This window comes from Lepidochelys olivacea, assembly GCF_965140295.1.
Source record: "Lepidochelys olivacea isolate rLepOli2 genome assembly, chromosome: 10".
Classification (NCBI taxonomy): Eukaryota; Metazoa; Chordata; order Testudines; family Cheloniidae; genus Lepidochelys; species Lepidochelys olivacea.
Genome location: NC_140420.1, coordinates 83,315,300 through 83,328,951, shown reverse-complemented (window position 1 = coordinate 83,328,951; position 13,652 = coordinate 83,315,300). Strand labels below are relative to the sequence as shown.

Sequence of the window (13,652 nt, the reverse complement as noted above, 5' to 3'; positions counted from 1 at the left end):
CTCTCTCTCTCTCTCTCTCTGAGCAGTGGGAAATACTGACCATAATAATTATGTAATATAATCCTCAGTGGCTTCTGAATAAGGCCATCAGCAGTGCAACGCTGGCTCCTACATTTGCAAACTGTGCACTCAAGTGTGAGCCTCTTTGCAAGGCAGCTACACAAAACCAAAGTTTTACATTCAGCTGCTAGACCACAGTTCTCATAATAGCCCCATGCTATGTCACCGCTCACCCTCAAAACCAATGAGAAAGGAAGATAATATGTCATTATAAAGCCAAAACCAAAACAAGAGACAGATTCTTCTCGTTTCTGTTTATGGAGTAAAATCAAAACAAAGTGTTCTGCTGCCTCTGAGAAGCTGGAGAGGAGATAGAGGACCACACACACATATACACACCTCAAAAGCTTCAACGTCCCAAGGGAGCCATGGGATCATAGGAAAGAAATCTAAAGTTCAAAGACATGTAGCAATGTATATGCCTCTCTGCTGTATCTCTGTAACAAACACTTGAAAGTTTAACCTTCCTCATATTGGACAAGTGGTTCTGTAAAACTCACAGACAGCTGTACACCCCTTAGCCTCCCACTCTTCTAACTGCCGAATAAATTGTCTCCATTATTCTGCCAGTTTGGAAACTCACTGGGACTTGTAGTTTACTTGCAGCCTGACCAAGTGTCATTAATTAACACTGCAAAATGTACATTGGCAGTGCTGGAGCTGTGTTTGCCCCAGGATATGAGAGAGACAAAGTAGGTGAGGTAACATCTTTTACTGGACCAACTTCTGTTGGTGGAAGGGACAAGCTTTAGAGCTTCAAAGAGGTCTTCTTCAGGTCTAGGGAAGGAAAACAGAGTTTCTGAGCTAAATACAAGCTGGGACAGATTGTCAAGCATAAGGGGTTTACACATGCTATAGGAGACCATTTAAATTTAAAAGGAAGCGGGCAATTAAGGGTTAGTAGACAGTGGGGTGTGTTACAAAATGTTGTGATGAGCCATACGATCATGGTCTCTGCTGAGTCCACGGTTTATAGTGTCTAGCAGAGTTGTGAATTTAAGTTCCCAGGCTTGGCTTTGGAGGGTGTTGTGTGGGTTTCCTTGGATGACGAGGAGTGAAAGGTCAGATGAGGGGTGATTGCTTTGACTGGGTGACAGGGTGTTTTGGGAGCTAGCTTTTTGGGAGCGGGTCCTGGTCTGGACCCCAGAGCAGAGGGTGGGACTGGGGTCTCCTGCCAGTCACAGGGGGTGTGGAGCCCAGCAGGCTGAGCTGAAGCCTGGCTGAGGAAAAGCCCCATAAAGGGTGGAAGGATTTTTGTTTCCATTAGAGACATTTTTAGACTTTTAGTTTGGGACAACTGGGACCTGGAAAGGGTGCACGAAAGATGGTGTCCTGGCCGCAGGGCCGAGTCACAGTCCAGGTGCTGGCGTGACCATTGGCAGGGGGTGCTAGCCCAGCGAGAGAGCTGTGATGTCTGGCTGCGAGGGGGCACCTCGTGGTGTCTAGCCCATTACACACATCCTGAAACAGGCTGTTGAAGCAGACAGACTGATCACCAGGAAGGAGGAGGAGAAGAGCATAGGAGAAAGCTGTGGAGGGAATGGCGAATCACGGATATAGATCAAGGAAGAGCATGAGCCCTGCCCTGCATGCTTCAGGGATCTGCTGGGATGAGGCATTTCCATGGAATCTCTCAAATCTGATCCTCTGTGAGATGCTTGAAATTGTTTTTTTTAAAATAGTGTTGTACAAACCCAAATACAGGCCATTTTATGTTTATTCAACTTCTCTAAAACTCTTTTGTCTGAATCAACCAGAAGGCCCTGAAACCTCCAGGCAACCAGCATGGTAACAGGACACCAAGTTAAGAGGGAAAAGCTGATAAAGTGCAGTCTCCAAGCGCCTGAGCTCCGCAGGGGGTCTGGTCTGGATATTTATGACCCCAGCAGCTGTTTCTGTGTTACAAACCCACTGAAACCTAAGGCCAAAGAGTTTCTAAGACAAATGTCAGCAAACTGTTTTGATGTGTATTTCCTAGGTTGTGATGTAAAATGTGTCACAAATGAATTATTTTGTTTTGTTCCCTTTAAACATGATGTTTACAGAGATTTGGCCAGAACCAGCATGTTCCAGACCTATTTACTGGGGAGGTTACACTGTACCCACGAGAACTAGACCTATTCTGGTACCTTAACTTTGATGGTAACCCCCAATGATTAAGCAAATATTTTAGCATCATACAGATCTGATCAGTGGACTAGCTAGTAAAACTGATTTCGGATGGGATGTGCTGTACCAGAACTCCTTGGTTTCTATGTGCATGGAATACTTTACAAAAATCACCTCTATTCCCCTTCCTGCTGTAAAGTAGTGTGTGAGAGCAAAGCTACTGGTTTTAAGCGTGTCAGGTCGACGTGAAAAGGTCGACAAACTTACCTGTCCCACATGTGGCAGTGCACGTAGTCCAGGAGCCGTATCGCCAGGAAAACTCTGCGGGCTGAATCTCGTTCTCAGGGTCAGACTCCCTTCGGATAGTGTACTGGTATCGAACCCCTGGGTTCGTCTCCTGGAACAACAGCTGTGAGGAGATAATCAAACCGAGTCACAGCTCATTCAGCAACGTAACCACTTTCTGTTGGCATTGATGGGGCTTTCCGGCATCTAGTATAGGTCAAGACATTGCCATGCAGCGGTATAACACACACAACCATACTTGCGTGCGATAGAGTGATCTGGAGAAGACTGGAGAGACTACTGTTCAATACACAAGGCCCTTAGGGGTTGTCTACACAGCAAAGACAAATCTGCAGCTGGATGTGCCGGCTGACTTGGACTCATGGAGTCGGGCTGCCAGGCTGTGTCCTTGCCATGTAATCTTCTGAGCTCAGGCTGGAGCACGAGCTCTAGGCCCCTGCAGTGTGGGAGGGTGTTTAGATGCTGAATAGCTCAACCAGAACACACCGATACTGGGCCAGTTTTAGTGCCCAATACTTTGAGTTGAGCTATTTCATTGACACTGGGTGTAAATGAACTTGCGGGACCAGATGTCCCAAGATTATCGGGACCATCCCACCATTAGAGGCTTTGTCCTATATATGCAACCATCCCCCCGGAAAAAAAAAAAAAAAGGTGTCCTGATTTTTCCCACTTGCTATCTGGTAACCCTAACATGAACTCAGGATCTGACCTTTAGCCTCTTGTTCAGGGGATCACTGGCAACAAATCTGACATTACTATAGAGATGTCATTCCCTGGCTGATTCAACTGCAGCAGTAAAGGAAATGTGGAGGTGGGCCTGGATAATTCATAATCATAGGTTCGAAGGCCAGGAGGAACCACTGTGATTATCTCGTTTGATCTCCTCTATAGCACGGCCCATACAATTTACCCAGCTGGCCAAGTGTAGCAAACTTATTATACATTAAAAAGAAAAGGAGGACTTGTGGCACCTTAGACACTAAGATTTATTTGAGCATGAGCTTTCGTGAGCTTATTCTCAAATAAATTTGTTAGTCTCTAAGGTGCCACAAGTCCTCCTTTTCTTTTTGCGGATACAGACTAACACAGCTGCTACTCTGAAACCTGTTGTTATACATTGATTCACACAGCACCTTCTGCAAGCAACCAAGTGCTTTCGAAAGTACAAAAATAAAGTGTTTATAAAGATCACTTCTCCTCCCCCACCACGGAGCTGCAGCCATCACAATTACTCCAGCAATGCTACCCAGGAGTTTTAGAACAGGGGGAGAAAATTAGCAAATCCAAGCGAAGCAACAGGGAAATTGTGGTAGGTGCAATGCCATTAATACAACTGAGACCTACTCACATCCATGGGGCTCACACCTCTTGTTTTGTCTTCCCTCCTCTGCCATAAAAGTGCCATAGGACCTTTGATAAGGGTCCAGACTGTCAGGACTTTGGTTTTATGTCTTATCTGACAAACCTCACCCCCCAAAGCACAGTGCCTCCTAGCACCACATCAGCTTAGTGAAGGTTGGTGGTGTTAAAATTAGCCATTGCAAGGATATTATGGTTAGGAAATAGTTAAAGGCATTCCCTTCTAATCAGAGATGAGGCCAAGCTTCCAAGTGCAGGCCAGATCAGGACTTTCCCAAAGTTCTTGATGGTTTGGTTCAGTTCCTTATATAAAGGGCAAGCCATGAAGTTCAGGGCCAAGCTTTCCCAAAGGGGAGAAGGGTTTTGGCTCCAGAGTGCAGGCTGAAGTTCATCTTTAATCCTAACTGAATGAAAGGAGAATGGGAACAGGCTGTGTTAATTGCAGACTCAGTAGATGAACTCTTCCACACTCTGTGGAACATACCAAACTTTTGGGCGGGCCAGAGGGGAGCCATTGGATGTCCGCCTGATTACCTGGCTCTGAGCTGCCTGAATGCTAGTTCATGTAAATTACTTTTCCTGAGATCTCCACTGAGAAATTTTATAAGTGATGGGAATTTCTGAGGTTCTCGCTTTTCCTGGCTTTGTAGGCGAGACTGGCTGTTGTCACCCCAGAGAAAGACAGAGAAGAAATGCTGATGCTGTAGAAATCAAGAAAAACACTGTTATGTGTGAACCACTAAAACTGACTTGTCTTAAGATGGTGTGAGAGGGAAGCCAGAAGGGAATGCAATTCAAGTTTGTACTTTAATAGGCGACGAGAGAGTGGGAACAAAAATCTTCTGGCAGCAGCATGTTCTAGAAGTCGTTGCTGTAAAGCATTTGAGCTGGTCAATCATAAAATGAGGCCTTTGGTTAAATCTTTGTGAGAGAAATTAAAATACATTTGTTTTTAAAATAACGCTCTTGGCCTATGTCATTTCCATTGTTGTCGTGATCATCTGAATAAAAGTGGGTGGCTCACCCTGCTGACTTGGAGACAAAACCATGACTAACACCATTTCCTGAAGCACCTGGGTTTTCCCTGGAGGTCTCCCAACCAAATACTGCCCATCCCCAACTCTGGTTAGCAAATATAATCTGTTGAGACCATAGCCCCTGGTGATATGGCACCAAGCAAAGCAGTCAGCAGAGTCACACTAACTTGCAGTGGTCTAAGAATTGCTAGCGCAGAGAGCTGGAAAATAGCAGAGATGAAATAAGTACCCAGAACAATCTTCAGTTAGCAAAAACACACTTGAAAAAATGTTATGCATTCCTCCCATGTGAAATGTGGGGCTCGATCTCCGCATGACTGAAATGGATTCACTGGTTAATATCAGTTCAATCCAAGCTGCCTCACATACCAATCAGCAAAGCCACAGCACTCATGAAAGCTTGTGGGCTTAGCCTTGTTTTCTTAGCCTAAGTGCTTCCATTATCGCCAAAGCTCTGTTGTTCTTGGAACTTTGGTGGAGCAGAGGGCTTCCTTCCAAGAACCTTCTGATGAATAGTGAAACCTCATTGTCAGAAGGTTTTAATTAGGTTACAAATCCCAGGAAGCTTTTCAGAGATTTTCTGGTGTAAGGCATTCCGAATGGTTAACATTAACAAGGGAAAACGATACTGACAATGTTAGGACAAGAAAACTTTACGATTTCTCTTATTTCTTTCTAAAAATGATAAATATCAAGTAAGCAGATGTGTTAATATAATCTAGCCTTTCCATCAAAGCAGAAAACATGGCCAAAGTACCACAGGTTGCTGCTTACCTAACCGCCACTTCTAACCCATCATGGTAGACTGGTAGCTCCAACATGCAGGAAGAGGCGCCTAAGAAGCATGAGGTGCCATCAAGAAAGTGAAAATACAGTTTTAAGAGGCCTTGAACCACTTAGCCAAACTCTGTAAGGGACTGGGAGGGTCCCATAACATGGCAGCAGTAACAGGCACTTCTTATAGTTAATATTTAATTAACTATAAGATAAATAAATAAAAGCCACTGGCTGGATTGCCAGGGTTATGCTGCCTGAGAGTTTGGCCAGTTATGCAAAACTTTTGTGCCATGAAGCATAGCATAGACCCTTTGGCCAGTGAGGCTGGGGAACGCATGACTTGCTCTACAATTAATTTCTGCAAGGAAAGGCTTGGGTTTGCAAGAGCATGAAGAAGGGTGTCCCAGGTTGGGCTGAGATACTTAGACTACAGGTTTTTGTTTACAAGTAGAGACAGAAACTAGTATTTAGCTTCTGGAAGAGGACTATCAAAAACTGGTGGTGGCATAATGCATGATGGGAAACATATTAATTGCAAATAGAAGACATAACACTCCAATAATACAGGGACAATAAGAATATAGGGCCTGATAGTGCACTGCTTTGCACCTTCTGCTGCCATGTGCACCTGTACAAAGTGGGCATGATACAGTATCCAACCAGAATTCCCCACTTACTTACACGAGTGGTAACTTCAAACACCCACGCGGCACTGAGTGCATGATCCTGAACCACTGACTTCAGCAGGCAGAGGGTCAAGCCCGCACCTTGCACAGGCGTAAATGACAACACAGAGTTCAAGGAAGCAGAGGATTAGCCCCAGGATCTCCCGTCACCCTCCCACCCCACTCGTGGAAGGGAATGTCATAAGGCTGTGGATGCTGGGGGTTGGAGTTCCATTTGACACATACAGCAAAACTTGGCATCCCAGGGAAAGGATACAGGCAGGCTTCTCATGTCAGCTGTTGCTGTCCTTACCTTTTTACCCAGGCAGCCTGCAAAGGACGTGAATGCAAACACAAGGGGAAATAATTAAGTAGGGAAATCTGTGGTCTAAGCGTCTAGCTGCAAAATTACAAAGCCAAGAATTCCTAGGGAGCCCCTTCCTCCCCTTCAGGTATTTGAGAACAACTTGCCTTGCACCGAGGGAGTCTTTTATTTCCTTTTTCCTTTGCTTTTCCCCCTTGAATTAACACAGCTCACAAAGCAGATGCAATCTGTCTTTCCATGTATTAAGGGGCAGTAAAACGGAATAATGCAGTTAAATCAACAAATAAACCCAAATGCCCACGTGTGATTCGCTCTGGCTGTATTTCAAAGAGGCATCATCGTATGCTGCACTTCGTGTGAACCTTTGGGCAACTGATTGTTCAGATGTAGAACTGCAGTCGTTAGACATGAACAGACTATGAACCCCAAGGGGGTAGAGGCTGGTTCTACTGACATGAAAGTCAGCGGCAAAGTGCCCATTGATTTCAATAGAAGGGTCAGGCTCATAGTCTAACGAGAACTGTTCTCAAGTAACTCCCATTCTAAAGCTTCGAGAGGTTCCGTCAACTGGGAGACTTTGTGTTAAACCAACCAGGGCTGGCGTCTGCAGCTGTGAGTATGTGGATTTGCACAGCCAGATCCATAGCTGAAAATCAGGATGAGAATTGGCTTCTGTGCAATCCACATAGAAATAATTGCTTTAAAATTATGCAATTTCCTTGTCACTTTTCAGACCGTCTCTTCATATAGACTGATAGCCCCCCACAAAGCCACGCACAGCCACTTAAAAGATAAAGTGGCGCTGAAACGTAATACCTCCGGCAATGTTTTTACATTGAGTAGGGTGACAAGTAAAATGGTAGGATTTGTTTGCAGAACAGGGCAATTTTCAAATAAGCACCAGATCTTCTGTAACTGCCATTGAGAAGGTATTTTTTGGGATTCAAGTCTTGCTCTTATTCAGAGTGTTCCTCGAATGGGGAATCAAATGTACATATTTGTGAAAAGGCTTCCTGGGGGACTAAGGACAACAAAAGTGAGTTCAGGCTGCCCAGCCCAGTCACAGGAGAGCCCAGGATACGTGGGGAAGTTTTGGGTTAGAACTCCTGAGTAACCTACCAGCTGGAGGAAATCTAATATGCATTCTCATCATTTGGGAAAAGAAAAAAAGACTTCTCTTGTCAATCTGGGGGTGGAGTGGGGTGGGGTGGGGTGGGGTGGGATGAGAGGCGAAGGAGGGGAATGTTAAAGTAAACAGCGCACCATTGGAATAAATAAACTCTGAAATTCATTAACTGCTACCTCTGCTCCCTTGGTTGTTTGCTCTAGTCTAAGCAAAGAAAAGAGCCTGTTGAAATTAACATTTGAAATAACCAGGGCAAAGGACCTATTCCCACCCCTCCTCCATCCCTGCTGCCCAGCAGATGTGTTTGTGCAGTGGATTTCTTAAAATGTACACTGACTTTTTAGGAACATGCACACGTAACAATAACCTCTCCTTCCTACGCTGACGTCCCCCTAGCTGATCCCCAGAACTAGGCCTTCATTTTCTGTTATGGGCAGTGATATCAAACACACAAGTACAAAATGGGGAATGATTGTTAGGCAAGCAGTACTGCTCACAAGGATCTGGGGGAGTTATAGTGGGTCACAAATCGAATATGAGCCAACAATGTGATGCAACTGCGAAAAAGGTTAATATCATTCTGGGGGGTATTAACAGGATTGTGGTATGTGAGACATGTGAGATAACTGTCTTGCTCTACTCAACACCGATGAGGCCTCAGCTGGAGCGCTGTGTCCAGTTCCAGGTGCCGCACTTTAAGAAAGATGTGGGTAAACTGGAGAGAATCCAGAAAAGAGCAACAAAAATGATAAAAGGTTTAGAAAAACTGAGCTGTGAGGAAAGGCTAAAAGGGCTGGGCACGTTTAAGGAGACTGAGCGGGGACCTGATACCAGTCTTCAAACATGTTAAGGGCTGTTTTAAAGAGGATGGGGATCAATTGTTCTCCATGGTCACTGAAGGTAGGACAAGAAGTAATGAGCTTAGTCTGCAGCCAGGGAAATTTAGGTCGGACAGTAGAAAAACCTTTTTAACTATAAGGATAGATAAGCTCTGGAACAGGGAGGTTGTGGAATCCCTGTCACGGGAAGTTTTTAAGAACAGATTAGAAAAACACTGTCAGGGATGCTGTCTCTAAGCTGACTTGGTCCTGCCTCAGACCGAAGGGATAGACTAGATGACCTTGCGAGGTCCCTTCCACTCCTATGTTTCTATGATTCAATGATTTCTGACGTTCTCGCCCCCACACCATGAAAACTCAAGAGTTGACAAAAGCCAACAAAAATTCACGACTACGGTGGAGCGCTGTCCTTAGCTCCTACCGCAGCGAGATCGGCCGATGACTGGACAGGATGTAGGCAAGTGGAAAGCTCAGGCTTCGTTCTGAATGTCCTGGGGTCTGACTGGTTTGATTTGGAACTTGAAGTCCAAATTCCACATAAGCCTGTCCCCAGCAGACCACCGCAGTGTCACTCTGTGTAGGGGCTCCTTTCCCCTCATGGAGCTGTCTCTGGGCAGCATTTTATCGGCCTTCTCCACTAACACTGGTGTATAACAATCATAGCTCCACTGAAGTCAAACAGTGACGCAGTTGTAAAGTGGTGTAAAATGAGAGGAGAAGTCAGCCCCCTCTATTCTTAAATCTTAAAGACTCACTCCTGTGCAGGACGTTAAGTTGGCAGAGATCCAGCTGGAATGAAATTTTGAGCTTGCGTAAATAGAAGCCTCTGACAATTGAGTTAGTTAATGTAAATAGTGACACGGGGCCTTTATTGCAAAGTAGTGCTGCTTGGAAAGGTATTTAAACATGAGGGAGAGGGGACGGCTGGCTGGTCCTAGAAGAGCTCGTGTTTTAAAAGGAAAAATGATCAAAACCTCATTAGTAAAGTGAGTCTGGCTACCTGAAAGACATAAACCTACCTGCTAGTTGGTATGAGGCAGGTTCACACTGAGCAGAAGTTTGGGCAGGAGACAGAAACTTTGTTCCCCTTGCTAAAAGTAAGTAATTAGATTAACAGATAAAGGGAATGGGCAGAAGTGAAGAGGAGCCTCCTGCCCTACAAACAAGAGTCTGCTGAACTACACAGACAGATCTCCAATTCCTTCACGGTGGATCTGGTGACCTGCTGAACCACAGAAGCAAAATCTGAATGGCTGGCGAATCATCATCTTTTCTATAGCGCTTTTCCTTGGTAGATCTCAAAGCACTTCACGTGCTTTAATGAATTTATCCTCCCAATAGCCCTGGGAGGGGGGAAGTGCTGTTAGCCCCATTGTGCAGACAGGGAACTGAGGCACACAGAAGCTGAGTGACCTGCCTGAGGTCTCGCAGGAAGTCTGTGGCAGAGGAGGGAATTGTACTGGGGTCTCCAAAGTCTCTGGACAAGACCTTTTTGGAATCCCCAAATGGAAATTTAGATTCATAATTTGAGCTGCAGCTGATCCCTGTGTAACGTTACACTAGAAGGTGCTGATGGCTTCCAGCAGGGGGTCTGGGATCCAAAGACCATAACAGACCTCATTAAAGCCAATGGGGCAGGCACTCTCCTTCAGGCTCAATGGAAGGACAATCAAGCCCTGTAGTAAAACCAGCTGCAGACTGTGGGACTAGCACCCAATACTAGGCTGCATGGTAGGTCATAGCTGAACCATGTGGGCTGAGGAGTTCCCTGGGGGCAGGTGCAGGGGCTGGGATATTGGTTCCAGGCTGTGTATGCTGGAGGCAGAAAGACAGGGGAAGGAGTTCTGAGTGTGACCTGGAGAGGAAGCAGAGGGACAGGGCTTCTTGGGCACAGAGCTCGCTGGAGTGTCAGACTTGGGGATTTCTGAGCATGGAAACTGCCTGCTGCTGCTTGTTTCTGCTGTGTTCAGGGAGTCAGGATTTTGGGTACATTTTTGGTAAATAAACAAAATAGCATCGAGAATATACCTGATGCATATCATCAATTTATTATTCTAACGAAAGCAACCCTGCAAGGCTCTCAACTTTGGCTTATCTCCTTGAGCCAAAGGGTGAAACAATAACTTAAAATAAGAGAGGGGAAAAATCTTTGTCTCTATTTGCATCGGAAAGTTTCTTGGTGCTCCCCTCTTGCTGCTATTACAGAGCTGTGTTCATGAGAAAGGCCTCTTTACAGCCTAGAAACATGACTCTTGGGGGCTGGGGAGAATGGAGGGTCTGGATTTTGCCCTGAGTAAGAGATTCTCATCGTTTGTGGTTTTAACACCTTTAACACTGCAACCCAAGTGTTATATTTGTATACATATCCATCAGCCCCCACTCTCCGAATGGTTAGTGGCCTAGGGCAGGGCATGGGTGGACTCTCATGCCAAGGCTCTTGGCTACAGGATGGTTGAGGGGCTGGCGAGATGCCACCAGGTCACAATACTGCATTGTCATGGGATGATGGCATTGTCATGGCATTGCTTTGCAACCCAACCCAACACTGCTGCTGCATTCAGGAAGGGGCATCTAGGCCAAGGGGTCTTATGTCAAAGCACTGTTTCATCTTGAGGGCTCTGTTAACCCTATTAAAAATGTTGTGATCTCTTTCCCCGGAGATAAGAAAACGAATTCAGGAAATAGACATTTCTTCTCTCTCCTGTGTAAATATTTTGAGGAATGCTTCTCTTGGGATTAGCTTCAGCTGGAAAGAACATGGGCTGGATCCACCCACTAATTGGGAAATATGCGTGTCAGATCAAGCGAATCCTTCTGGCTGCTAATTACAGTTGTTCCCAAAGAAACATGCATGATTACTAGTCGCCATCTAAGCACCAGTTTGCGGTGAAATTCTGACTGCCCCATGAGCAGAGAGAGCTAGGCATACTGTGCTCTTCTACAGAGAAATCCCACAGGCAGCTGTGAGTTCTGATGGGAAAAGGAAGAGCAGAAGGGATTTCCAGAGTCTAAGGTGTCTGACTGCCAACACAGTACAGCCGAGTTCCCCTAAAGGGATTACAGCGCTTGTGGTTTGGCTCTGCAGGCTGCGAAGGCAAGTGCTCCCGTTCCTCAGCAGCAGCGAAATGGTGTGACCACCAGGCCAACGTTTTCCTTGCATAAGACTTTTAACGGTCTGTTGCTCTGAGGTCCACCAAATGCACACTTCATTTTGGGAGGATCTGGCGGTAGGTTTGCCAGGTTCTGTTGTGCATAGTTGTAAGTGTGCTGTCTAACCAGAGCAACTGCTTAAATTGGACTCAGTGAGGAAAATCAAAATTATTCCACTGGCTGCAATTACTACAAATTGAAAATATTTTGATAGGCTCAGCTTTGCTTTGCTGATTTGAAATCATACTGGGAGAGAAATTCCACCCAGTTTGCCATGATAAGGCATTTGCTCTGCTTTAAAACTTAATGCTTCCCTAATCAAGGGGAAGGATGGTCTTATAGATAAAGCCTTGATAGCTCTGGGTTCAAATCCCAGCTCTGCCACAGAATTCCTCTGTGACCTTGAGCAAGTCACTTAATTTTCTATTCCCCCTCTGTAAAAGGAAGATAATTCCTTTGTCCATCATGTCTATTTAGATTGTAAGCTCTCTGGAGCAGAGACTTAGGTGTATGTACAGTCCCTAGCCCAATGGGGCCTAGATTTTGGTTGGGGGTCTCAAGGCAATATTATAATACTACTAATAATAATCAGAGCTATGTTATCAGCGAATAAGGACTAAGTGCTTTTCCTAGCTGCTGCAGGCACTTTTTTAAGTTTATATTTGTAAAGAGCTTTGCTGCAGGTTGATCTGCCCCACCCAGATCTTCGCACCCATCACATGTAGCTACATGGCAAAATAAAACATCATACAAGTACCTGGATCCAGACGGGCTCCCCCGTGGGCCCAGGGGATGTGAGGTTCTCCCAGTTTCCAGTCCTCTCGTAGGTGAAAGTTGTCCCAGCCACTTTGTAATCTCCATTCCATTGGATGGTCCACCCGCCATTCAGAAAGTATTTCTCTGGATCTTCACTCCTCAAGGCCAGGAAATTTCCTGCTTCTGCCACTTCCTCAATTCTAATCTCCCGGGCTCCAGCTGGGATCATCCCAATGTCAACGTAACCTGGGAATTTCACTGACTGTCAATCTCAGGCAGTCAAACAAACAGAAGAACCCCATGCCAAATAAATCAATCACTTCCGGTCAAATTGCTAGAGCAATGAGAGCCGCCATGCTGATTAAACAGACTATTTTGTCTTTTAGCTGCTGATTTCAACATCAGGGGGTACTGGGGGGCTCAGATAAAATAGCTCTTTCTGTCCAGTGTGCCACATGCAGAATCTTACATGGAGCCAGCCTGTGTTCTCTGCTAGTCCATTCCATTGCAGAACTAAAAGTGTCCCCATTGAGCCTTGACCAACGCATTTAATGTACTTTTGCCGTGTCCACATTGTATTTAATGTGCTTTTAATGCATTTAATGGATTTAACGTGCTTTTACCTTGTCCACATAGACCATCCAAACCCTCTTAAACCTTCTGTTAAGCTGAACCCATAGGTCCAGCTAACTCAGATTTCTTTTTAGGGTGCAGACAACGTCTTAGCGGCAAAGGTCTGTAAATGGATATTTTTCCTCCCGGCAGTAAACTCTGGGATGATATTCAGGTTAACATGTCTCTGTTCCAAAGGCTAAATCTCTGCCCCATTGAAGTCAACTGCAAAAGTACCAAAAAGAAAAGGAGGACTTGTGGCACCTTAGAGACTAACCAATTTATTAGAGCATAAGCTTTCGTGAGCTACAGCTCACTTCCTCAGATGCATATCGTGGAAACTGCTGCAGTTTCCACGATATGCATCTGAGGAAGTGAGCTGTAGCTCACGAAAGCTTATGCTCTAATAAATTGGTTAGTCTCTAAGGTGCCACAAGTCCTCCTTTTCTTTTTGTGAATACAGACTAACACGGCTGCTACTCTGAAACCTGCAAAAGTACCAGTGATTTTAAAAGGAGCAAGATTAAA

General features: G+C 45.3%; 1 protein-coding gene across 1 annotated transcript in view; it reads right to left on the bottom strand.

Annotated features, from left to right (window-relative positions):
- Positions 1-13,652, bottom strand: part of ADAMTS7 (ADAM metallopeptidase with thrombospondin type 1 motif 7) — a 143,178-nt gene that overhangs the window by 68,843 nt on the left and 60,683 nt on the right. The window contains exons 15-16 of the mRNA XM_084642522.1: positions 12,514-12,758; positions 2,437-2,578 (exon numbers count right to left, since the gene is read on the bottom strand). Coding sequence (XP_084498648.1) covers positions 2,437-2,578; positions 12,514-12,758 — 387 coding nt within the window. The remainder of the gene's footprint in view (positions 1-2,436; positions 2,579-12,513; positions 12,759-13,652) is intronic.